Genomic DNA, 23,760 nt, shown 5'->3' on the forward strand with positions numbered 1-23,760 from the left:
CAAAATTGGCTGCCCATAAAGGTGCTGCTACCTCGGCACCGGGCTGAACACTTTCGCCTGGCAGCGCACAGTGGGGCAGGCACGATGGGGCTGAAGCCAGGCAGATGGGCACCATTGGGGTATCTCCTCTCCTTGCTCTTCTCTATCAGCCTGGCGGTAAGTGGAGAGGCAGAGTGTTAGAAAATGTGTCAGCACTGAAAATGCTGCTGGAGAAAATTCACTGAAAATGATCTTGTTTCTTCTCTTCAGTACCTTCCCACCAGAGAAAACTGCTGCATATTAGATGAACGATTTGTAAGTACACGAACAATTTCCTTTTATATTAAGAGTCTAAACAAAGCCTTCCTACACTGATTAACTGTCATTATCTTTTGTAGTTTCATTAGATCCTCATTATTTTCAATACTTATTAAACGCGCTGTGCTTAAACCCATTGCTGATTAGTAGCTATAAACATCTGTTGAAAAAGGCAGCTGCGCTGCTGATAAACGCATTTTAGAAGACGCTGTAAGTAACAGCATGCACTGTTTTCTTGCTAAGTGGGCATGTATACACAGTGTGAAACTAAACTGTCTCTGTAAATTTAAACATCGCAGACAGCGGCAAATGCCTGTCCCTTTTTTACCCACAGTCATTTATACAAACCGTGACTTAGAGCTCTCCTGCCCAAATATTCTGCTGTCCTTTTTTTGCTCCTGAAACATTATCATTTATTATTCTTTCCTTTTTAGGGTAGCTACTGCCCAACAACCTGTGGCATTGCAGATTTCTTTAACAAATACCGTCTCACTACGGATAACGAACTGCTGGAAATTGAGAGAATTTTGCAGCAAGTTACTAACTCCACAGGAAAAGTAGATTATTTGATTCAACACATCAAAACCCTCTATCCTGCAGATAAGCAGCCACAACAACGTGAGAATATAAAAATAACTATGCAATTGAAAAATATTATGTCACTTGTTTTTCTAATTTGCCTAACTGCAATTATTTTCTCCATTTGTCTGTTTTAGAGTCGGTTGAGGGTTTGACTCAAAAGTCCAAGAAAATAATTGAAGAAATTATCAGATATGAAAACACTATTTTGTCTCATGAAAGTACTATACAGTAGGTATCTCCCACCTTTTATATCACTTGACAGTCCAAATAATTTTCTTTCTCCACTTTTATCAACTGCAATTAAGGCTTCTTCAGAAAGGGTTTTTGTGTTTACGTGCACCACTATGCCCACACTGTCATTACTAGCTCCCTAGCAAGATACATAAGGATCATAAGGGTCTGATAGTGCATTCTCTGCTCATCTGCATGATCTATTAATTGTGCAAGAAGTGCAAGATAAGAATGTCATGAAACCTGGCAACATTTTTATGTTTCTTTTGCTGTGCCAGCTATTTCTATTTTTTTTTCATTGGCTTGGGAGAATTTATTAATATGAGTTTGCTTTGTAATGCAGAGTGTATGGAATATTTGTGCAGTCATTCACTCTGGTTAGTTTTTCTGCATATATCCTAGAATATCAGCTCAGCTGAGAACAAAGAAGAACTTTTCATACCATTACAGTCATGCGTGAATTGCTGATTTGAGATTTGCTGATTAGAGGCAAGTCAAGTTTTGCATAAGATTAAGCTTACCGTTTCCCATTTTGGTTAGTTTCCCAACTTTAAATATCAGTGCTAAGAGAGTCTTCCCCTTTTGCAGGGAGCTGTGTTGCAGCATACTACATTAGTCAGGCATGTGTACAGAGAAATGTGTATTACTGTCAATTAAGAAAAACACCTGAAGCAACGAGGCATTTTTATGTTTCCAGACAGTTGACAGATGCACATATAACAAACACCAACAGGATCGCACAACTGAAACAAAAGATCACTCAGCTTGAGTCAAGCTGTCAGGAGCCATGCAGAGATACTGCTGAAATACAGGAGACGACTGGAAGAGGTGCACAAAAAGCTTCTTGTATGGTGGAGGGTTAATTCAGTTGCGTGTATTGCCAGTTGGCATCACAGCAATGAAGTACATGTAGTCTTAAGGGACACAGATTTTTACAAAGATATGTAAGGTTGCAAGTTCTGAAGTCAGAGTTTGGAACAATTTAAGTACTGGGTAGATGCTCTCCAAGCAGGACATTCAAATGGAACAGAGGTCTCACTTGCCTCTTTGGCCTTTTTGACCAAAATATGATTATCCCCAAAAGTTCTGTTTTTGTTGTTGTAGAAACTAATGCAATGACTATATTTTACATTTAAGTTGCTTAAACTCCATGGAAGTCCAAAGTCATTTTTGTCTTATACAAGTCCTGTGACCTTCAGTGAGTTTTTTTATGGCAGTGACATTGAAGTATATAGACTAAATAGTGAACTTTGCAACAGTATTTAGATGAGTTGTATTTTTTGCACTAATAAAGTTGCAATATCAAATAAATATGAGGATAGAACTGCAGCTAGATTAATAACAATCCTTTTAATATATGTTTATTTCAGATTGTCAAGATATTGCAAATAAAGGTGCCAGAAGAAGTGGTCTTTACTTCATCAAGCCTCAAAATGCTAAGCAATCATTCCTAGTCTACTGTGAGATTGACTCATATGGCAATGGCTGGACAGTATTACAGAGGGTATGCCACTTGTATATTATTACCATAAGCAAGCTTACTGCATCAGCACTGTTTTAATTTGCTTACATAAAATATATCACATTTTGGTTGATTTTTTTAAAAAATATTTTTCCAGAGATTGGATGGAAGTGAGGATTTCAGAAGAAATTGGGTTCAGTACAAGGAAGGATTTGGACATCTGTCTCCAGATGACACCACTGAGTTCTGGCTGGGCAATGAAAAGATTCATTTAATAACTACACAATCCACTCTGCCATACACCCTGCGAATAGAACTGGAGGACTGGACTGGTAAAAAAAGGTATTTGCTCATGAAGCTTCTGAAAATGACAGCTTAAAGCTTACTGCTCCCACTGTTGTGTCAGTTTGTACATATTTTTGAAAAAAATATGGTGCTGTTAGGTCTATTAATATGTATAGGACACTGTATGGGCTCCTGAACTCACAAGTGTGATGCCAGCCCCTACATGTGTCTGCCCGAAGGCCACACACAAGCAGCCCTAGTTGATTTGGCAGAATAGATCTGTTTCTTCCTCCCTCTGAGAAATTCCTTATGGCCATAGTAAGCCTAAGCAGTAGGGGATACATACCGGGATAGATATATGTGTGTGTATGTGTAATGTAGGTCTTCTATACATCACTGAAGACTAGGAGTCAGAAAACGCATCTAATGCTGGAGCATAAAAGTCGTTTGTGTATTTTTCATTTGAGCACATAATGGGAATGCAACATGCTTACATTCACCGTTATCTTCTGTTAACAGCACTGCTGACTATGCTGTATTCAAAGTGGGAACTGAACAAGACAAGTACAGATTGACCTATGCGTACTTTATTGGTGGTGAAGCTGGAGATGCCTTTGATGGCTTTGATTTTGGAGATGATCCAAGTGACAAATCCTATACCTTCCATAACGGCATGCAATTCAGCACCTATGATAATGACAATGATAAATTTGAGGGCAACTGTGCTGAGCAAGATGGATCTGGATGGTGGATGAACAGATGTCATGCTGGCCACCTGAATGGCAAATATTATATAGGTAAAATATCTTCTAAATACCTACTTTCAGTTATCTTCTAAATACCTACTTTCATGTGGAAAAAAGTAACCAAGGACAATACATTTCAATTTAAAAAAAAAAAAAAAAGGTTACTTTAATTGAGTATATTTTGCCAACAGTTTTTTCCAAATTATACATAGCCCACTCTTTTCAATAATTGCTAATATTAATGCCAGCAGTAGGAACTTCTGGCAGCTCTCCAGACCAAAGTGGAAGTATCAGTCCTAAGAGAAGTAAACTGAGGGACAGGGGCAGTGAATGCATACTGTTAGTATGCCTAGGGATGCTGTAGAAGTGTTAGTACCACGAATATGTATGGGATGGGCACATTAATTATTTTAGAAACACCTAAATATTTTGTGCCAACTGATATTTTTAGATGGCGTGTACACATCTCGAGATTCTGATCCAGCTGGATATGACAATGGCATTATCTGGGCAACCTGGCGTGACCGGTGGTACTCCATGAAGAAAACTGCAATGAAAATCATCCCATTCAACAGACTCTCAATAGATGGACAGCAACACTCAGGCGGCATCAAGCAGGTTCGACCTCAGGAGAGAGGAGATGTTTAAAATGAAAACAGAACATAATTATCATTTCAAATACAGAGCACAGACAGCTGAAGTGTTAAGTCCTCTGCATCTTAGGGGCATCAGCTTTGTTTACCATTTTGTCACAGAAATATCTGTGTTTTGATTTTAGTATACCTTCTACTTTAATGTTTCTTTTAATGGATAAATAAGTATTTGTTCTCATGATCAGAAATAATTCCTTGCCTGCATTTACTTTGAAGGCTGCGTTTTTAATTTCCAGCTAGTATCATAGAATCATTAAGGTTGGAAAAGACCTTCAAGACCATCTGGTCCACCTACCACCAATATCACCCACTAAACCATGTCCCTAAGTACCATGTCCATCCTTTCCTTAAACACCCCCCGGGACAGTGACTCCACCACCTCCCCGGGAAACCAGTTCCAATGCCTAGCTACTCTTTCTGAGAAGGAATTTCTTCTAATTTCCAACCTGAACCTCCCCAGAGCAATTTGAACGCATTCCCTCTTGTCCTATCACTAGTTGTCTGTGAGAAGAGGCCAACCCCCAGCTCCCCATACCTTCCTTTCAGGTAGTTGTAGAGAGGAATGAGGTCTCCTCTGAGCCTCCTCTGCTCCAGACTAAACAACCCCAGTTCCCTCAGCCGCTCCTCACAGGACTTGTGTTCCAGGCTCTTGACCAGTTTTGTTGCCCTTCTCTGGACACGCTCCAAGGCCTCGATGTCCTTCTTGTAGTGAGGGTCCCAAAACTGAACACAGTACTTGAGGTGCGGCCTCACCAGAGCTGAGTACAGGGGGACGATCACCTCCCTGGTCCTGCTGGCTACACTATTCCTGAAACAAGCCAGGATGCTGTTGGCTTTCTTGGTCACCTGGGCACACTGCTGGCTCATGTTGTACTGTCAACATGTCATTGTAGCTTTATGTACTTCTTTCTTAGAGGAACATTAAAATGCTGTCTTTTTTTTTTTTTCTGTTGTAGGTTGGAGACGCATAAAGGGACAATTTAGCAAAGACTGATATGGACAGGGGAAATAAATCTTTCATCTGTGAGACACTGAACTTAGCTCACCTTCCACAGTTTGGAAGTCAACTTTGTAAAAAGCTGTTGGCTGTAAAATGCTCAAGCGTTTTCCTTGAGCAGTGCTTACTTCTTATGTGGTTATTTTTTCTGTACAAATTCTCAATAAATTTTTGATTACTACAAAAATGCTGAGCTTACTATTTGTGCTCTACTGTTGGCCAAACAAAACAAAGTAAACACTATGATGTTTGGAAGGTTACTCTGATCAAATCTGTTTGGTTCAGTCATTCCTTAATTGCACATCAGAAATTTCTGCTGTTTGCTTATAACTGTGTGTTGCGGTTATTTCTTCATAAAATGTTGTCTGTTTCCAAGAGTTTTCATTTTGATTTCTGATGAAATTGTTGATTTGTGACACAGATCAAAGTACACAGCAAATTGAAAGAGACCTAGTTTACTGCTAAAGGCCATTTAACTGAACCTACCACAAAGTAATGAATACATTTTCAACTAGGATGTGTTAGGAAGTATACTAGCAATAACAAAGATATTTTATTCCAGAACATACATATTAACAAGTTTCCCAAATATTATTCAGAATAGAAGTTTGGTTTTCTATATAGCACACACTACCACACTGTACCATGATTATTCCTGAATGCCATTGTAAAACTATTATTCCTGAATACCATATTCATAAGCATTTTAATTGATTCTAATGTATATAGCATGATTTTCAGACCAAAGATGTTAAAATTTGCAGTAGAAAATAATTACATTTTAGTTGCATTTGCTTTTCCTAGATACAGTAATAATTTTCCAGCAATCCAACAATCCAGCAAGCCAACAGCACAGATCAAGAACAGCAAAGACTTGGAGATGCTGTCTGAATGTACTCATTCAGAATATTTGATGAATATTTCTGGGTAAAGGATTCATTAGCAAATCAGATTAGGTTTGTGGATAAATTGCTCAACAAAAAATATATTCAGTCTAGAATAGGAATATAGATAAGCGTCAGGTTGATATATGAAGAAATGCTTCCTGGTCTTTCCTTTTAGCTACCCTTGAGCAGTCAGAAGTTCACCCGATATTTCTGAATAGCACATTCAAATAGTTTATTTTAAAGACAGACAAGTGTAAGAGGAAGGCAGGTTTTTCAGGAGTAGGTCAGAAGAAGCCATTGCTAGCATGGTGTCAACATGGGGTTAACAGCTCTTTGGGATGAGAGACAACCCCTCCTCACCACTGTACCAGTACATTTGCATGGCTCTGTTGCATCCATGCAACCAGCTGTGCTTTGCAGCCCAGCTCCAGTCTTGACACACAATTCCTCACTAAGCAAAGCAGTTTTCCTGAATGTCTTGTGCAGTGAGGCCTCTCCCATGGTTCCTCATGTGGTACATGTAGAGACCCGTGGGAAGGATGCAAGCTGGGAGCTGGCCAGCCCAGCCTGATCCTGGTTCCACAAACAGCCTCTTGAGTGGCATTGGCCAAGTCACTTTCACTTTCTGTTTTCAGTTTATCCCACTAGGTCTGAACTGTGGTTTGCCCCTCCCAGTCTAGCCTTTTGGTTGCAATGACTTATTTGATGAGAATCTGCTGTAACTGAACACATTTCATTGGCATAAGTTAGCATTTTATGGGTTGCTCACAGGAGCTAAGGTTGGCTCATTCCACGAGTTGATTTGTTTATTGGTGTCCTAAAGTCTCAAGGATAATTTTGAATCTCTATGGAGAGGACCATCTGCTCCAGAAGTCTGTCAGGTCACAGCTGTTGAATCCAAGAAGCCTAATGATTCACATAAGTCCTCTGCCAGTGCTCAAAAGGGAGTCTGCCAGATCCCAATCTGCAGCTATACCCCATGGGCTCTGAAAGAAGACTGGAAAGATTAATGTCTTTTGAAGATCCTTCCTATTGTTTCCATTCATGTAGCTATCAGAAAGGGACCTGAACAGATCTATTTCTTCTAACTCTTAGAGAGAGAACAATACTCTCAAATTGTGTTTTGGTGTTTGTTGGTGTTTTTGTTTTGGTTTGTTTTTGTTGTTGTTGTTTTGTTTATTTTTTTCAAGTAAATACATTGCATTTTGACTTAATGTCCCCATTTTGTATTCTAAAAGATCTTATTTCTTCTTTCTAAATCAGTCTATAATTGCACACGACCTTCAGAGCATAGACAGTATAATATAGTGTAATCCTTTCTATTTAGGCTAACTTCTCCTCCTCTGAGTTTATAAGAGTTCATAATAGGGTTTGGGTGCTACACTGTTGGCCTTCCTTTTATACCCTGTGATCACTCCAAAGGAAAAAATAAAATAGGAAGGGATAGAGGTGTAGTGAGGCAAATCAGGTAGACAGACTGAAGGACTTGGGTAAAGAAACTAGGACTGAGAGGGCAGAGAGAAGGTACTTACTAGCATTGGCTGTCTGACCAGTAGGAGCAGGGAAGAAGACAGACTGGAGGAAGAGGGTGGTGCAAATTCAGAAACACGAACACTGACCTGGGAGCTGAAGTGAAGCTGAGGCCCCAGCAATGTTGACTGGGGAAACATGGGACCAGACGCAGGGACTGGCTAGTAATAAATCCAAGAGAGATGAGTAGGCTGAGGAACATGTAAAGAGCAAGTGGAGCTCAGAGCTGGGGCTGGAGGGAAACTGTATCTAAGACAAAATTTCCAGAGGAGAGACAGGAACAAGCAGATAAGAGGTGGTTAAGGCACCTCCTGGCAACTTGTGGTGGGGATTGGTGGTCAAACGGGAGACAGAGGCAGTGCTGGGCAAATGAGCTAGTAGACACTAAGTTGAACATGAGTCAGTGATGTGTCCTTGCCACTAAGAAGGCTAACAATATTCTTGGCAGTATTAGGCAAAGTATCGCCAGCAGGTCAAGGGAGGTGATCTTTTTCCTCTACTCAGCATTGGTGAGGCTGAACCTGGAGTGCTGTATCCAGTTCTGGGCCCCCAGTGCAAGAGAGACTTGGACATGCTGGAAAGGGTCCAACAAAAGACTACTGAGATGATCAAGGGATGGGAGCACCTCCCTTGTGAGGAGAAGCTGGGAGAATTAGGACTGTTCAGCCTGGAGAAAAGGAGTCTCAGGGGAAATCTTACCAGTGTCTATAAATACCTGAAGGGAAGATGCAAAAAACACAGAGACAGGCTCATTTCAGTGGCACCCAGTGCCAGGACAAGAGGTAGTGGCCACAAACTTCTTTCCTGTGTGGGTGAGGTAGACCTGGTAAAAGCTGCCCAGAGAGGCTGTGCGGTCTCCTCCTTGGAGATCTCCAAAAGCCACCTGGTCCTGGGCACCCTGCTCTGGGTGGCCCTACTGGAGCAGGGGTTGGACCAGGTGGACCCAGAGGGCCCTGCCAACCTCAGCCACACTGCGATTCTCTGATTCAGAGCTGGCTCACATCCAGGGCACACAAACCAGAACTAAATCCTGGACTCCCCAAATACTGTTGTGGCAGCCTGCCAAGAGCAGGGCAGCTGAAGCACTAAACTGCACTTCTGTCCTTTGATCACTAATTAAAGTTAAATCCAAAGTTTATTTAGCTCTTAGCCTTTAGTCTTCTCAAACAAACATGCAGAGAAGTGACTGGATGATTGCAACAGGATAGCAAAGGTACAGGCTGAAGGTCGGGCCCAGATTCAGCTCTCAACTGGAAAGCCTGAGGAACTCCTCCTTTTCCCCAGCTTCACACAGCAATCCCCTCCACATGAAGCAGGAAAGCCCTCTTAGCTTACCTAATGTTTATGATCAGTTATCAGCTTTTTTTTTTTTTTTTTTTTTTTTTTTTTTTCAGCCCCTCCCAGCCTTGTTGGCTGGGTTTTACTTGAACCAGAGCTTAAGATTTTTTTTGTGTGTCTGAAGGTCACCAGAGAACTGCACCCTCCATCAGGGTCGGAGGAAAGCTGGCTCATACTACTGCAATGTCCAGTTTTACACTGGTAGTGTAGTGTATGTTCATCACACCATTAACAAATTGCCTCACCCTCTATTACCATAGTTAAAAAGGCAGAAATCCTTCTACTTGATGTGATCACATTGCAAGAACCTGGACATGAAGAGAATGGTACACATTTCTTGTTTCTTCAACACATTTTGTTTTTAAGACCTATTAAATTACAAAAATAAAATAAAAAAAAAAATGTTCAGAGTATTGAAGATCACAAAATCAAGCTCTTTGCAAGTTAGGAAAAGCCTGAACTAATGTGAAATATCACATCTGAATTATGCTTACATATTCATTATGATACCAGTCCTAAAGATATTATCAGTGCTGAGCATGGGAACTGGTTGCAAGAAGAATGAAGGACACTTTGTTGTGGAGGTTGTAACATATGTAGTGAGCAAGACCAGGTTGGGTACGGTCATCTCTTACTTACAGCTGATATTCTGCAAAATTAGGTACTATTCCTGACCTCTTCATCTCATTCCCATGGGACCACAGGCAAGTCACTCGGGGATCTTAGAGCTGGCTGCTGGATGTTCCTCCAGAACCCCAGTGCTAAGCGGAGAGCTGCAGCTGAGGTCGGAGGGGTCTGCACATACAGTGTATTCTAAAAACTTCGTGTATCAAAAAAGATCCCCAAACCTAAGAACTACTTTTGGACTTAACCTTCTCACTTGGCTTCTGCAGCTGTGAAATGGAGAAAGTGGTACCCCACTGCTTTGAATTCAGGAGCTGCCTTATGGACATTTATCAACCAAACAACACAGCCACGGCTGGCTGATCTTCAATCTGAGGTAACATGGGGTCTGTCTGGACTTCTGTGGCTGAAGTTAGTTGGGTTGTTCTGTTTCTGAAATGAGATGTTTCTTGCATCATAGCATTACTGGCAATGCATGGGATTCAACAGAAGTCTTTACAGAACAGCCTGCAGGGAACTGAAATAAACAAACAGTCTTGTTTCAGGTTATATCTGCACAGGTAAGATTAAGTCTTAAATGTAATAGAACCCTTTGTTATTTGCAAAGCCAGATTCTGGTGGTACAGGTGTAAATTGGTGGCATAAATCAATGTAGCATCATCTTATTGAACTGTTTTGTTTCCTGCTACCTGAGAATATGACTCAGTAATATTGGTATATGATCTGTTTAAGTTTAAGAGGGTTTTTCTGGGTAAGCGAAATGTGCAATGCAAAGCCAGAAACAAAGGGTCTAATTCAACTTCAATGAACTTTACATAGAGAGCTACAAAGACTTCTGAAGACAGAAGAAGAGGAAAAGCAGAGGAAAAGAGGATAAGAGAAAACTCAAGAGGCTGTTTCAATGGATCCAAAGCTAAAATCAGCTATTTTTAGTTAAAAATGTACAGTGCCAGAATCAGGCTTAAACATGCCTCTGTGGTGCAATGAGCAACCTGAAGTTGATGGAGAGTTTTGTGAATGTCATGTTATTTAAAAAAAAAAAAAAAAAGAGAGTGTTTTATTATTTCAATTGATTAAGCTGACTTTTTCTCAAGCAAAGATTTTCTTGCTCATTTCTGTTCACTGTGGTGGCAACTTCTGAGACAGGCAGCATCTTCAACTGTTTGATGGCCATGTATAATATTCCCCAGTAATAAAAAAAAAAAAAAAAAAAGGAAATATAGCCCCTTAGAAATATTTAATTATTCTCAACATTTTTCTGGGACATTTTCAAATGCTACTATATTGTGCTCTTTATAAATATGTGTTCAATTCACAATTCACACAGTCCATTTGGTCATAGATAGCCTATATCAACCTTTCTAAGACAAGTACTTACGTTAGAAGGCCCACAGGAACATAGTCACAGAGAAAGGGCAAACCAATGACTTCCTTTTTCAAATATCAACTGTTTGATTACACTAGCTAAATTCCTGTCACACAGAGTGTGTCTTCCAGTGGTTGAGTATTCCTGGATGCTGCTAGATCCTGCACACATCTTAGCTGAACATCTGTTTACAAAAAAAAAATAAGCTTTAAACAGATTTATTTTTTTTCCTGGAATTCATGGTGTTGCCCTCATGTTGGTGCTCTACAATCTTATCTGGAGCAAACAACACCAGAAACTTGTGCAAGAGGCCTTAGGTAATCACCTGGGGACATCTGGCATGTTTTGTCTCCAAACAGAGGTAAAATAATGATTAATCTCAGATTTTCATTAAGGTTTAAATTGCATCAAAAGACGAGAGAAGAACATCCTCTGAGTCAGAGTTCTGCTGGTTCTTCTCTCAAGATGATATCCATGAGGATCCTCTGTGTGTTGCTCTGCCTCAACTTAGCCTGGGTATGAGTTTGCTTGCTTCATTCTTTCCATATCATGCTGATTTGAAGAATGAAGGTTTATTTAATCTTCATTCATTAGATACATTTCGGCTGTCGCCTAGCTTGTGAAATTCAATGCACACACACATGCACAAGCTTACTGTAACCAATTCAGTGCTGGATTTTCATATCAGAAGTTCTTGAATATCCATTTCTCTAGTTTTGCTTAATCTGGTTTTGCTGAATCTGCCTGGCTTTAGGAGCAGCAAAGCAGATACATTAGCATGAATTCCTACATTGATAGGTGATGCTGTGAGTCTTAAAACTGATTGACTTGGATGCTAGTGGCTCCAGCAAGTCAGGAATTTTCAAGATTATTTTAGGATAAATTCTACTCTCTTTTGAGTAGAACATCTCAGTTTACTTCTATAGTATTTTCCAGCTACAAATGACACATAATGCCTTTATTATAAAATGCCAATTATACAACAGTGATTCCTGTGACAGCAGCATCTGGTTAAACCAGATTTAAGCAAAAATCAGTTTTTAGATAAGGAAAGTGATAGTCTTGATTTTCAGCTATGCTAATATAACCTTGCCCTTTTCTCATTTAGGTCTCAACCCATAATCGGAGTCTTTAGTTTAGTTAGTGTTTATGTTTCTCTTTGTGACTGTGTTTTGAAGAAAGTGGATGTTTTAACAAATGATGGGAGTTATATGAAGCAGATCTGACAAAACAGAAGCAGTCATGCTAGAGCTGTCAGTGCTGAAAGGGCACAGACCACCTAAAATTAAACTTTTTATTTGTTATTTTGTTAACAGGCACTTGGGCCTGATCCTCAGGATGAATCAACCTAAAATGAATCAACACTCCAGCCTCACAGAGATGAGGTTCTAGCCCTCATTAGGCTGAAATTAGGGGAACTTTCTCTGCCTCAGAATAAATCATTAATCTTTTTAAGCATTAATTACACTGCTTGAAAGGAAAGTAAGATGTATGAAAAGAAAGTAAGAGTCTAGTCAGACTTAATTACGTATCAAGTCTTAAAACAGTCTCCTTCATCTTTTATGAAAAAAATAATTATTTTCCAGTCCTTTACTGAACAATAACACAGTAGGAATCTTTACAATGTTTTGATTTAGAATTAACTAGTGTAAATGTATTCTGGTTTCTTGGGTTTCAGGAAAATCTCCATACATTTCTTTCTTCTTTTTCCATTAGCAGAGTGAAATCCATTCATCACTGACATTATTAATTTTATTACAGTGTTATTAGCTTCCTTGTTCTTTATGTTGGGCAAAACATGGCTACGAAGTTATAGTTAGCAACTCTGATTAAAATCAGAAACAGTAATAGGAAAATTCATATGTATATTTAAAACAGTTTTGTGTAGACTGGAGGGGGTAGAATGAAAATAGAAACTTAGAAATACGACAGAAAACAGATGTAGAACACAGAAATTTCAAAGCATATGCTTTAACTTAAGCAGTTTGAATCTAATTTCAAGTTGTTTTTTAACATTTTTTAAGTTTACACAGAGCAAAGATCACCTTTTAATAATATTGTCATATACCCTGAACACCTTTAATTAATTTTAAGGCACATTAATTTTAAGAGTTGAAAAGCTTTATTGTAAGAAAATCATATCGTACAATAATATGCCAGGAATAAAACCCTTGCATTGCTGGGTGATTCTTTCCACATGGCTGCATTTTCTGCAGTAGCGATGCCACTGAGTGCTTAAGGACATCAGCATTAAATTTCTATTCTCTTGACAACTGTTTAGATGGTCTCGGTTTTGCACTTCCCCTTTTTTCTCCTGGCAGGCACAGGATGGAGAGAGCACCTTTGAAAAAGAGGGTGCAGGCGTGCGTGGTCCCAGGATTGTGGAACACATGCAGCAGTCCACCTGCAAGTATGAGAAGAACTGGCCCATCTGCGCCGACGACGACTGGGTGAGCAACAAGCTTATGGGGAGAAAAACTGGGCATGATGGAAAGGCACCCACAGACTTCAGCCAGACTGCTCCAATGGGTGTCATGCAGGCTGTACACATTTGAGCCTTAGATCTGAGAGAGGGCAGCTAAACCATCACATCAGGGCATTGTGGTGAGGTGTCCTGGGGAAAAAAAAAAGAAGGAAAGCAATGCAGCTGTTACTGAAGAAGGAATAAAGGGAAGGAAGAACAGTTTTCAGACGTACAGAGTCAGTCTGGAATAGAAAGATTAAATAAAAGAAGATTATTCCTTAAGAAATGATTATTATTTTCAGAATTTTGATAAGAGAAAGGCAATTGAAAGGAAGATATGTAACAAAGAAAAATAACTAAAAATAACTCATATTTCAGAAGTTACTTTTTAGAAAATGTGACGACAAAACATTCACTAAAAGATTCATAATGACTGACTGAATGTCTCTGTGTATAAAATGTCAATTTGTCTTCTTACCTCTTGCATCTCAACTCATATCTTATATTTGTAAGATGTAATCTTGCCAAAGAGCTTTAGTTTATAAGAACATCAGGCTTTGCTGAGGAAAATTTTGTTTTAATAACTTGATCTAGGACATCCTTTCTCAAACTGAACAAAAAACCTCTCCTTACAGCAGCCCTTTGGGAAACAAATAAGGTTTTTTGTTTGTTTGTTTGTTTTATTTTATTTTACTCTTGAGGAAAAGAGTAAAGGGAAAAATGAGGGTTCCTTGTCCCTGCTTACAGGAGGTTTCTAGGGATGCACTTCAGTGATTCCATCACACCAGTCTCAGAGGTGCAGGACATGAAGGATCAGCTCTGAGGTGGCTTGCTCTAAGTCACACAAGTGCTTAGCAAAGTCATTGGATGAATAGGGCAGAACACCTTAAGAGAAGTTGCAGAATCTTGCCTTTTTTTTTTTTTTTTTTTTTAAGTGTGTTTTAAGTGCTGGCAAAAATCTGTAAACATATTGATAAAAAGAAGAAATGCTCATGAAGACTTTAACACAATTATTCCTTTCTTCCAATCTTAGGGTACAAAATGTCCATCTGGCTGCAGAATACAAGGACTGATTGATGACATGGACCAGGATAATAGTCACAGAATAGACAAAATTAGGCAGCTGCTCGCAGACAATCAGAACAACTATAAAACGTCCAATCGGATAATTGTGGAAACCATAAATGTACTAAAACCAGGCCTGGAGGGTGCCCAGCGTAAGTATCTCACTCAGTTTTATAATTCATTGCTCATTTTTTTGTGTGCACAAACAGTATTTAGCAAAAATATATGCTGTACTGGCCCTCATTATCAAAAGCCAGAATAAACATAATAATGCATGACTCTTAACTAGTAACTGGTAAAAAATAATGTAATTTTTTTCTGTTTAGTGTTATGAGAAATATGTTAAGCACATGTTTTAACTGTGTATTTTAAACTATGCCACTCTTTTAGGAAAGAAAATCACACATGCATAGCTGACCATGATGCATTTCTGTTTCAGAGCTTGATGAGAATTACGGTCACGTGTCTGCAGAACTGAGGCGGAGAATTGTGACATTAAAGCAGAGAGTTGTCACTCAAGTGAACAGAATTAAAGCTCTTCAAAGCAGCATCCAGGATCAGGTGCTGGAGATGAAGCGCTTGGAGGTAAGCAGCTGCTACACCATGCATACTGTTTCCAGAGCTTAGCTACAGAAGGAGGAGGGTCCGTTATACCATGAACAGCAACTGGTGCTCCGTCTGGAAGGAAAATACTATCTGACCTGCTGAGGCAAATCCCCAGAGGAGTTGCTTTCTGGGGGGCTTGCTTTTCTTTTCCAGCTGCATGGGAACCAACATGAGCACAAGAGGGCTCCTTGTCCCATCTACTCTCAGTCAGGCAGCCAGGATTACTGATGCTGTATCTGCTGATAAGTGGCTCCATGCGGGACAAGTCTCCTGTAAGGAGCTGCTAGTCATTGAGGACAAAGGGGAAAGGGTCTTGTCCTTCATAAGGACACCCTTATGCCCCAAGAGCAAAGGGAGCAGAAACTGGGAACATTCCACAATGTACTTCTCCATGGCACTTATGTGAATCGTGCCATTGTGTGTGTTGTATTTACAGTGCAAATGAAGCCAGGGTAGGTTTCAAAATGGAGATTTGGAAAAGCTTGGCTGTAGATGGGAGGTACCAATGCAGCTCCCAGTTTTCCCCAGTCCAGTTAAAGAATACGCTTGCTTGAGAAAGTCAGGCAAGTTCCCTAACCAAGTTATTTCTCTCTGTTCATGTAGGTGGACATTGATATTAAAATACGAGCTTGCAAAGGAAGCTGTGCTAGAAGTTTTGATTACCAGGTGGACAAAGAAAGCTATGACAGCATCCAGAAGCAGCTTACCCAGGCCAGCTCCATCAACATGCACCCAGACCTTCAAACAACCACCTTGAGCACACTGAAAATGAGGCCACTTAAGGACTCGACTGTTCCCGAGCATTTTAAGCTTAAGCCTCTGCCAGAAATGCAAGCTCTGAATGCATTTAATAACATCAGGCAGATGCAAGTGGTGTTAGAAAGACCAGAAACAGGCTCGAGCCCCTCCCGAGGCGAGACCATGTATCACGTGGCAGAATCAAGGGGGGATGGACATTCCCACACCAGCAAATTAGTTACTTCTCCTCACGGGAGAGACACCCCTAGCCTGGGAGACAAAACCACCACTGTTCATAGATGCACCAAAACTGTCACCAAGAAAATTGTTAGTGGCCCTGATGGCCCCAGGGAAGAAATAGTTGAGAAAATGGTTTCTTCTGATGGCTCAGACTGCTCCCACTTGCAAGGACTAGGGGGTATTGGAGGTGAAGGAAGCATGTACCATATCAGTGGGCCAGGTGGCTTCCACAACCTAGACAAGTTTTTCCCTGACTTAGAGCCCTTTCTTACCCACGAATCTGGATCCAGTGGCAGTAGGCACTCTAGTGGATCTAGCACCATTTCAACTGGCAGCCGCGTCACAGGGGCAAGCAGCAGCCACCTGAGTGCTGGAACATCCAGCCACACAGCGTCTTACGGAGGGAAAGACAAATTCACTGACTTAGGAGAGGGGGAAGAAGATGACTTTGGAGGACTCCAGTTTCAGCCCGGATTCTCGTCTAGTAGTGCAAGTCACTCCAAGACTGTAGTTACCAGCTCCTCTTCTAGTTTCAACAAGGGAGGCTCCACTTTTGAAACCAAATCACTAAAGACCCGTGAAATATCTGAGCAGCTAGGTGGGGTGCAACATGATCAGAGTGCAGAGGACACCCCAGACATTCAGGCTCGCAGCTTCAGAGCGGGAAAAGTGAAGCAAAGGACAGCCAGCACTGGGAAAGGTACACAGGCTCACAGACATAGCTACTGAGGTAGTGGAGCCAAACTCCATCCATAACCAAACTGACAGTGGTTTTAGGTACTGCAGTATAAAAATGTGATGATAAAATGCCAGAACTGTGTCTGTTTGTTGCCACCTTGGAAAAAAAAAAAAAAGGAAAGAAAAAAAAAGGGGGAAATTATATCATTAATATTCGGGTATTACATAGACAATTCACAGTTTAAGAAATATGTAACATTTTCTGCTCTCAATTCTTTTTAACGTTGCCTGTCATTAGACCTAGCTTAGTCCAAGACATGTTTAACAAATTTTCCTCAGACCTATTGCTACTTGGATTCCTCTGAAGTTTTTATTAAATTTTACTGATAACTCCTGTCAAACCAGATCAACTTTTTTTTTTAGACTGCGATGATATCCGCCAGAAACACACTTCTGGTGCCAAAAGTGGCATTTTCAAAATCAAGCCAGCGGGATCCAATAAGGTTTTGTCAGTTTATTGCGACCAAGACACCACTTTGGGAGGATGGCTATTGATCCAACAGAGAATGGATGGATCAGTGAATTTTAACCGGACCTGGCAAGACTACAAGAGAGGTTTCGGCAGCGTGGATGCCAAAGGGCAAGGAGAGTTGTGGCTGGGCAATGAAAACATTCACTTGCTGACTCGGAATGACACTCTGCTTCGCGTAGAGCTAGAGGACTGGGATGGAAATGCTGTATATGCAGAGTACATCGTGCAGGTAGGGTCTGAAGCAGAAGGGTACGCCCTCACCGTGTCCTCCTACGAGGGCACGGCCGGGGACGCGCTGGTCACCGGCTGGCTGGAGGAAGGCACCGAGTACACGTCCCATGCCCAGATGCGGTTCAGCACCTTCGACCAGGACCACGACCGCTGGGAGGAGAGCTGTGCGGAGATGTATGGGGGTGGCTGGTGGTACAACAGCTGCCAGGCAGCCAACCTCAATGGCATTTACTACATGGGGGGACATTACGACCCCCGGTACAATGTTCCCTATGAGATCGAAAATGGAGTTGTCTGGATGCCGTTTAGAGCCTCTGATTACTCCCTGAAAATTGCTAGAATGAAAATCAGACCCATGGACACCCTGTAGAAGGACAGGCATTTATTATATGTGTCACAACTAAAAGATGAAAAGATCTTATATACATATGTGCGTGATGTACCTTTACGCTATGAATGTGAAGGCAACTGGACACACAGCTTGTGGCTTACCAAATAAACACTGATTAATTATTAACAAAGTAGTTCTTTCATCTTCTTTATAACTGAAAAACTTTTAAAGGAAATATTGATTTTAAAAAGCTTTTTACATAAACCTTGTCTGCAACCTTTCTGTCGGTCCCTTTATAAAACATTAGTAAACATCTATCTGATGGACAGAGTAGTTCTTACTAACATGTTTTAGGCTTTTCAACATGCTAAACACGTTAAAGGTGAAAAACTCACAAAATTACGATCCCTAACTCATGCCTTACACAATTGTTCCATAAGTGTGAGTGAAAAATGACATTTGTACAGCAATTTTCTAAAATGCAGCTTGAGTTTATCCTGATGGTGATTTGGAAAGGGAGTCTTGGGTATGCCAATAGTAGTGACATCAATCTACTGAAGAAACAAGCAATTCAAAGTGACAAATGGTGGTGCTCTTTGGAGCAAGTCAACAGCCTGGACTCCAACTTAATAACATTTGCAAGACTTAATCATTTAATTCAGCTGAGGAGAAAAATCCAAAATCCAGGTGATAACTGTATCAAATATGCTGCCTCAAGTTTTATCATAATAATTTAATATCTAAATATCCGCCTTGCACCTTCCTCCTGAGAACTGAATAAATAAATAAATAAATAAATAAATCTCTCGTGCTTATTCATTATCACGAGCATAAAAGGTTTTGGGGCAGGTTATTTTATTGCTGTTAATAATGGGTAGATGAGGATATACAAAGTGTACTGCTCACATTTCTGCAGCTACATCACGTATGCAGCACTAAGCTGCCTAGCCTTTCATAGGTGTTGAAAATAGATCCTAATCCAGTTCATTGCTCTACATGAACACAAGACATAAATGGAATAGAATCCAGCCATACAAAGCCTGTAGGGCTAGATTCCTGTTTTAGTGAAGCCAGCAGATATACACTAAAAACATGCCCGGCTTTAGATCTTTTGAATATGGTGTTACTATTTTTACCTGATCTTTTTCATGTTTCTCTCTACTGTTAAGATCCATATTTATGGATAAAATTACACAAGTAAATACTCTTTTTATTTTTTCTGTGCTTCAATTGAGAAACAAGCATAAGCAGAATTGCTTGCCTCAAATCTTACTGGTCAGCATTTTTCATACCATTTAACAATATAATAAAATACTGAGAAGGCTCACTTTCAGCCTTTTTTCAAGGCTTCTCCAGCACAACCACTGCATAACATTTTTTGAAATTTTGCTGAAGAGCAGAGACATCTTTACATCCAGATGTGTGAGAAGTTTCTATGCTTTTGGAAAAGTTACTTCTGCTTTATGCTGTGTGTTTTAGTTCCCTAGCCTCACTGGAAGCCTGTTGAGGGGACGCTGAATATCTGTAGTCATGCAGTGTGATGCTGCCATGACACCTCCTCCTTGTTCTCCTGGACTCCAGAGATTAAATAAACATGAGAACTGTAAATGAGAATTTTAGGCTGCCATCATAATCAGCTAAAGAAATGTTGAAGGTGAGAAGGATGGCCTCGCTGACAAAAGGTCTTGATCTATATAGAGAATTTGGTCCAAATCACAGACGGAATAAACAGATACATTTGGGAACAGGGAACAATCAGATAACTGTCAGAATAACAGATACATCTCTGTATTGCATTAGATGCCTCTAAAAAAGAAGGCAATTTGTGTTGTGTTTGCTTTAACTACTTTTATTATTCACATGTAATGTACACATGGGTACATTATACATGGGTAGGATTTATACAAGGAGATGTTTTGTTTAAAGGGCTTAGCTGGTTTTAATAAAACCTTTAAACAAATGGCAAAATGTTCTTCTCATCACTGCCCATGGTGTGCCCCTGCTCAGCCAGCTCAACAGGTCAAGGTGCACCCGTGCAACTCACAGGTAGAGTTCATAGGCACCTCATGTTGTTGAGCCTGGCCACATTTCTGTCCAAAAAGGAAAATGTTCATAATAAAAATGCCAGTATACAGACAGCAAGTCAACCTCATTGTCTTGCTCTCTTATGGTACAGCACCCCATCTCTCTTTGCTACAATTAGTTTTGTGTCTTCCCTGAACTTCCTTCAGCACTTCCAAGTCACAGGCACTTTCCTAGGCTTCTGGGAAAGCAAGGTATTGATCTGGCAGTGGGAATGGCACAGAGCAGTTCCCTCCAAAGCAGCTGTAGTAACAAGCCCCAAAGTCCCAATTACCCCATTAAGTGCTAAAGATAAGGGAAGACTATAACTGACAGGGGCTGGGTGGTTTGGGAGGATGCCAATACAAAGGTAGGCAGGACCTGAATACTGTATTTAGTCCAGAGCCTGAAAGCCTCTCCACTGTCCTGCCTGCAATGTCTCATGTCTGCAAGAGTCATCATACTCAGTTTTGGGTGCCCCAGCACAAGAGTAGCAATGACAAACTGGAAAAAGACCAGTAGTTAGCAGGCTGGAGCACATGGCATATGAGAAGGGGAACACAGCTGTTTTGGTGAAGACTGGAGAACAGGAGGATCAACACAGGGAGATGTATCTTTACTTGTTGCTGTCTTCAATATCATCGCATGGGAGTGACAGAAGGTTGTGTTGGACTCTTCTCAGAGGTGCACACTCATAGTATGTGAGGTGGCAGGCACAAATGGCTGCACAGGAATTCTGAGCAGATATAGGGGAAAAAACATCACAAAGACAGTGAAGCGGAGCAGGCTGCCCATCAAGGCTGTAATATCTTCTTCAAGATACTCAAAACTTTATAGAGCAAAGCCCTCAGGAACCTGATCTAACTTTGAAGTTGGCCCTGATTTGAGCATGAACTTGGCCATGATGCTCTCTAGTGTTTCCCTCAAACCAGAACTAACCTATGATTGGAGTTACTAATTGCTCTTGTCCTGCAATAAGTGATTGTGTAAAGACTTACCAGCCAGCTCCCCTAATACTATATAGGATATACTATAAAGATTGTGGAATGCTGGAAAGGATATTATGAGGTATGGTATGCAACCCAGTTTCCATAAACAGGCATATTTAATCCAGGAAATAGGATGTGAACTAAGTGACTGTTAACCTATGTGTTTTTTAGTTTATTTATTTATTTATTTATTACTTTATTCCTTCTCAACTTGTTACACAGGTAGTTACCACATCTTTATGATACAAAAGAAAACAAAACAACAACAACAAAAAAAAACAGTGCTTTCTTTGGTGGAATGTGTTTGCTTCTCCCCCGATAACGCTTAAAGACTTAGAAATTGTGGAGAAATAATCCGTTTTAACACTTTATTTAATTTTTTAGAAAATATTTTACAATAATCCTCTTCCTCTTCAAATTTGATATAGAACTTCTTTGTAAAAGAGTGAAACAAGTGTACATATACATATTTTATCAGACTTCTTTTAAACCAGTACTCCTGTCTTATGAAGAAATGAAAAATGGAACAAAATACACTTGTGGCTTATTCTCATAGTTCAGATTTTGATTTTCCATTGCCATTGCTTTTCATTTTAGGTCACTATATGGTCCTACATATGCATTTGGTTCTCATATGTAAAGACAAGCCTGAATAACACGTTGAAAAATATAACCAGGTACAAATATGAAAAGAAAATCCCTGATTCTTTACACTTTTATAGCATTTAATCTGGGAAGTATGGCTTGATTTTCATGCTAATCTTCTTCATTGAATACCATGACCCTTTCCAGTTCATCCACACAATACCATCGTCTGTACCATGTTTTGCCATGTCCCAGCTGTAGGACCCTCCCCAGTAGTATCTGCCATTGGGGTTGGCTGCGTGGCAACGATTGTACCACCATCCACCGCCATCTTCTTTGGAGCACTGTTTTCTTGAATCTGTAGTTAACCTGATGAAGTAAAAGGAACAGTTAAGACAGATGAACAAGCAAATACATGAGAGTGCACACACGTGTCCCTGTACTGAAATTTTCAAATCACAACAAATATTTAAAATCCTCTCTGAACTTTCCATAAAAAGATTGACCATTGCAAGTGTGTGCTATACATTACACTTGGAACATGATGTTGCTATGAGAAATAGGTAAAATTTTATCTGTATCTCTTTTAGAATGTCTTTTTTTGTTTACCAAATGATAAATACAATTACTTGCAGTTCATAATGGTAATTGAAATATAAATTCAATTTAGGAATATTAGAAATAATAATAATTGTATGTCTTCCCAAATCTAAACAATTCCTTTATTCGTAAGTAGGTAATCAGGTCTTAAGATAGACATATAGCATATATTTTAGAGTGCTGAATTACATTTCACATTTACAAATGAGCTCCAGTCTTCTGAGTAGGCAGAACATATTTTTTTTAATAATCTGTTCCCTCAATACCCATTACTGTGTTACAGGGAAGAGTACCAATATTCCTACTCAAGCAAGACAGTGCTTAGGACAAGCACTGACACCATCAGGCTCTGATATTGAGAATATTGTATCCAGAATTGCCATTTTGTCTCTGGTAACATCATTCATGTGATCAATTTAATTCAGTGTGCTTGTTCCTTACGTGGCTGTGGAGCAGTGCTAACATAATACAGTTTTACCTGCCCTTTAGCTATGTCAGTTCTGCCATTGGCTACACCAGCATGAACACTTGCCTAGTAACTTGCAGTGAGAAACTTATTTTCGGTTCCTATGAAATGCTGTGCAAACTAGCAGCAAAGTAGAGAAATATTGTATACTTCTTTTAAGGAGAGACATATGGTCTGATAATTAATTTATTTTAACTGTGGTTACATACCATCCATCATTGTCTCTGTCGTAAGTACTGAAGAACATGCCATTGTGAATTGTCATTGTCCTGTTTTCTCCATGCAACTGTGAAGCTCCTTCCATCAGAGCATTGCCTGCATTGCCTCCGTAGTTACTAACTGAAAGTTGGTACTTGTTTCCTTCATTATGTATGGTGAAACCTCCATAGCGAGCTGATACTTTATCACCATTCCAATCTTCCATTTCAATTAAAACTTTAGTGGGCCCTATCTTGGTAAGTTGGCTGATTTTGTCATTTCCAAGCCAATATTCACCTGAGAAGCAACAAACAAGAGCTCCGTGAAATGAATTTCACAATATACTTCAAGGCAACTTTATGATTTGCCCAGGTCTGCCAAAGCAGATTGGTTAATTTTAAAAAGTTAAAGTGCTTCAAGAAATATAAGAAAACAGTTTCAGTAAGAACTCTTCATGTTTCATGCTCAGTGTTTTACCTGGTGTATCACAGTAGTTCTTCCCTCCACTCCTTGCAACATTTCCGAAACCTCTTTTATATTCATCCCACACTCTTCCAAAATTAACACTGCCGTCCTGGCGGTTCTGAATCAAAGTCCAGCCTGCAGGAGCAACAATATTTAAATTAATTTGCTCTTATGAAAGGAGCATGAAATGTTAAGATACAGCCCTTCTATTATCCTCGCAAGGTGAAGCATGTGACTTGCTGCAAGGAAGTTTTCAGTGTTTATGAGTTCAGCCTTGCCATTTTTACTCACTCTGAAGGAGTGCCTTGCTTCATGAGGAAATGTGGAAAAAACAGAAGGTAAAAGAATAACCCAGTTTTTTTTGGCTAGCATGTAGTAGCAGGGTAGGAAATGAGCCAGACCCTCCACTTTGTCCCTTTTAGCCATAGTAAGTATTCACCAGTCCCTTCCCATTAATGTATGTCCAGTTTCATTACAGAACGTCCTGCAGTGTATCTGAAGATGACCAGCAAG

General features: G+C 40.0%; 3 protein-coding genes across 4 annotated transcripts in view; 2 read left to right on the plus strand and 1 right to left on the minus strand.

Moving 5' to 3' along the window:
• Positions 1–5,440, plus strand: FGG (fibrinogen gamma chain). The gene is made up of 10 exons (XM_035326447.1): positions 1–156; positions 250–294; positions 732–915; positions 1,014–1,107; positions 1,808–1,938; positions 2,481–2,614; positions 2,730–2,914; positions 3,377–3,654; positions 4,055–4,221; positions 5,213–5,440. The coding sequence occupies exons 1-10, from the start codon at positions 85–87 to the stop codon at positions 5,225–5,227; spliced, it is 1,305 nt and encodes a 434-aa protein (XP_035182338.1). The 5' UTR covers positions 1–84; the 3' UTR covers positions 5,228–5,440.
• Positions 5,291–23,760, minus strand: part of FGB (fibrinogen beta chain) — a 23,153-nt gene continuing 4,683 nt past the window's right edge. The window contains exons 6-9 of one of the 2 annotated variants that reach the window (XM_035326445.1): positions 23,260–23,382; positions 22,794–23,079; positions 21,648–21,887; positions 5,291–5,302 (exon numbers count right to left, since the gene is read on the minus strand). In XM_035326445.1, coding sequence (XP_035182336.1) covers positions 21,659–21,887; positions 22,794–23,079; positions 23,260–23,382 — 638 coding nt within the window. In that variant the 3' untranslated portion in view covers positions 5,291–5,302; positions 21,648–21,658. Of the gene's footprint in view, positions 5,303–21,309; positions 21,888–22,793; positions 23,080–23,259; positions 23,383–23,760 lie in introns of those variants that run through there. The other variant, XM_035326444.1, reaches the window with a different exon arrangement.
• On the plus strand, positions 11,376–18,073 carry FGA (fibrinogen alpha chain). Its single transcript, XM_035326443.1, has 6 exons — positions 11,376–11,514; positions 13,320–13,448; positions 14,496–14,679; positions 14,967–15,112; positions 15,737–16,811; positions 17,213–18,073. The coding sequence occupies exons 1-6, from the start codon at positions 11,464–11,466 to the stop codon at positions 17,920–17,922; spliced, it is 2,295 nt and encodes a 764-aa protein (XP_035182334.1). The 5' UTR covers positions 11,376–11,463; the 3' UTR covers positions 17,923–18,073.

The sequence above is a fragment of the Oxyura jamaicensis genome, chromosome 4, assembly GCF_011077185.1.
Source record: "Oxyura jamaicensis isolate SHBP4307 breed ruddy duck chromosome 4, BPBGC_Ojam_1.0, whole genome shotgun sequence".
NCBI classification, from domain to species: Eukaryota; Metazoa; Chordata; class Aves; order Anseriformes; family Anatidae; genus Oxyura; species Oxyura jamaicensis.

Excerpts from the sequence above, each read along its gene's own strand:
- FGG (XM_035326447.1), top strand. The coding sequence starts at position 85 with ATGGGGCTGAAGCCAGGCAGATGGGCACCATTGGGGTATCTCCTCTCC. Across the intron at positions 295-731 it reads GCATATTAGATGAACGATTT|GGTAGCTACTGCCCAACAAC; the intron begins GTAAGTACACGA and ends TTTCCTTTTTAG. Across the intron at positions 2,915-3,376 it reads GACTGGACTGGTAAAAAAAG|CACTGCTGACTATGCTGTAT; the intron begins GTATTTGCTCAT and ends TTCTGTTAACAG.
- FGA (XM_035326443.1), top strand. The coding sequence starts at position 11,464 with ATGATATCCATGAGGATCCTCTGTGTGTTGCTCTGCCTCAACTTAGCC. Across the intron at positions 13,449-14,495 it reads TCTGCGCCGACGACGACTGG|GGTACAAAATGTCCATCTGG; the intron begins GTGAGCAACAAG and ends TTCCAATCTTAG. Across the intron at positions 15,113-15,736 it reads TGGAGATGAAGCGCTTGGAG|GTGGACATTGATATTAAAAT; the intron begins GTAAGCAGCTGC and ends CTGTTCATGTAG.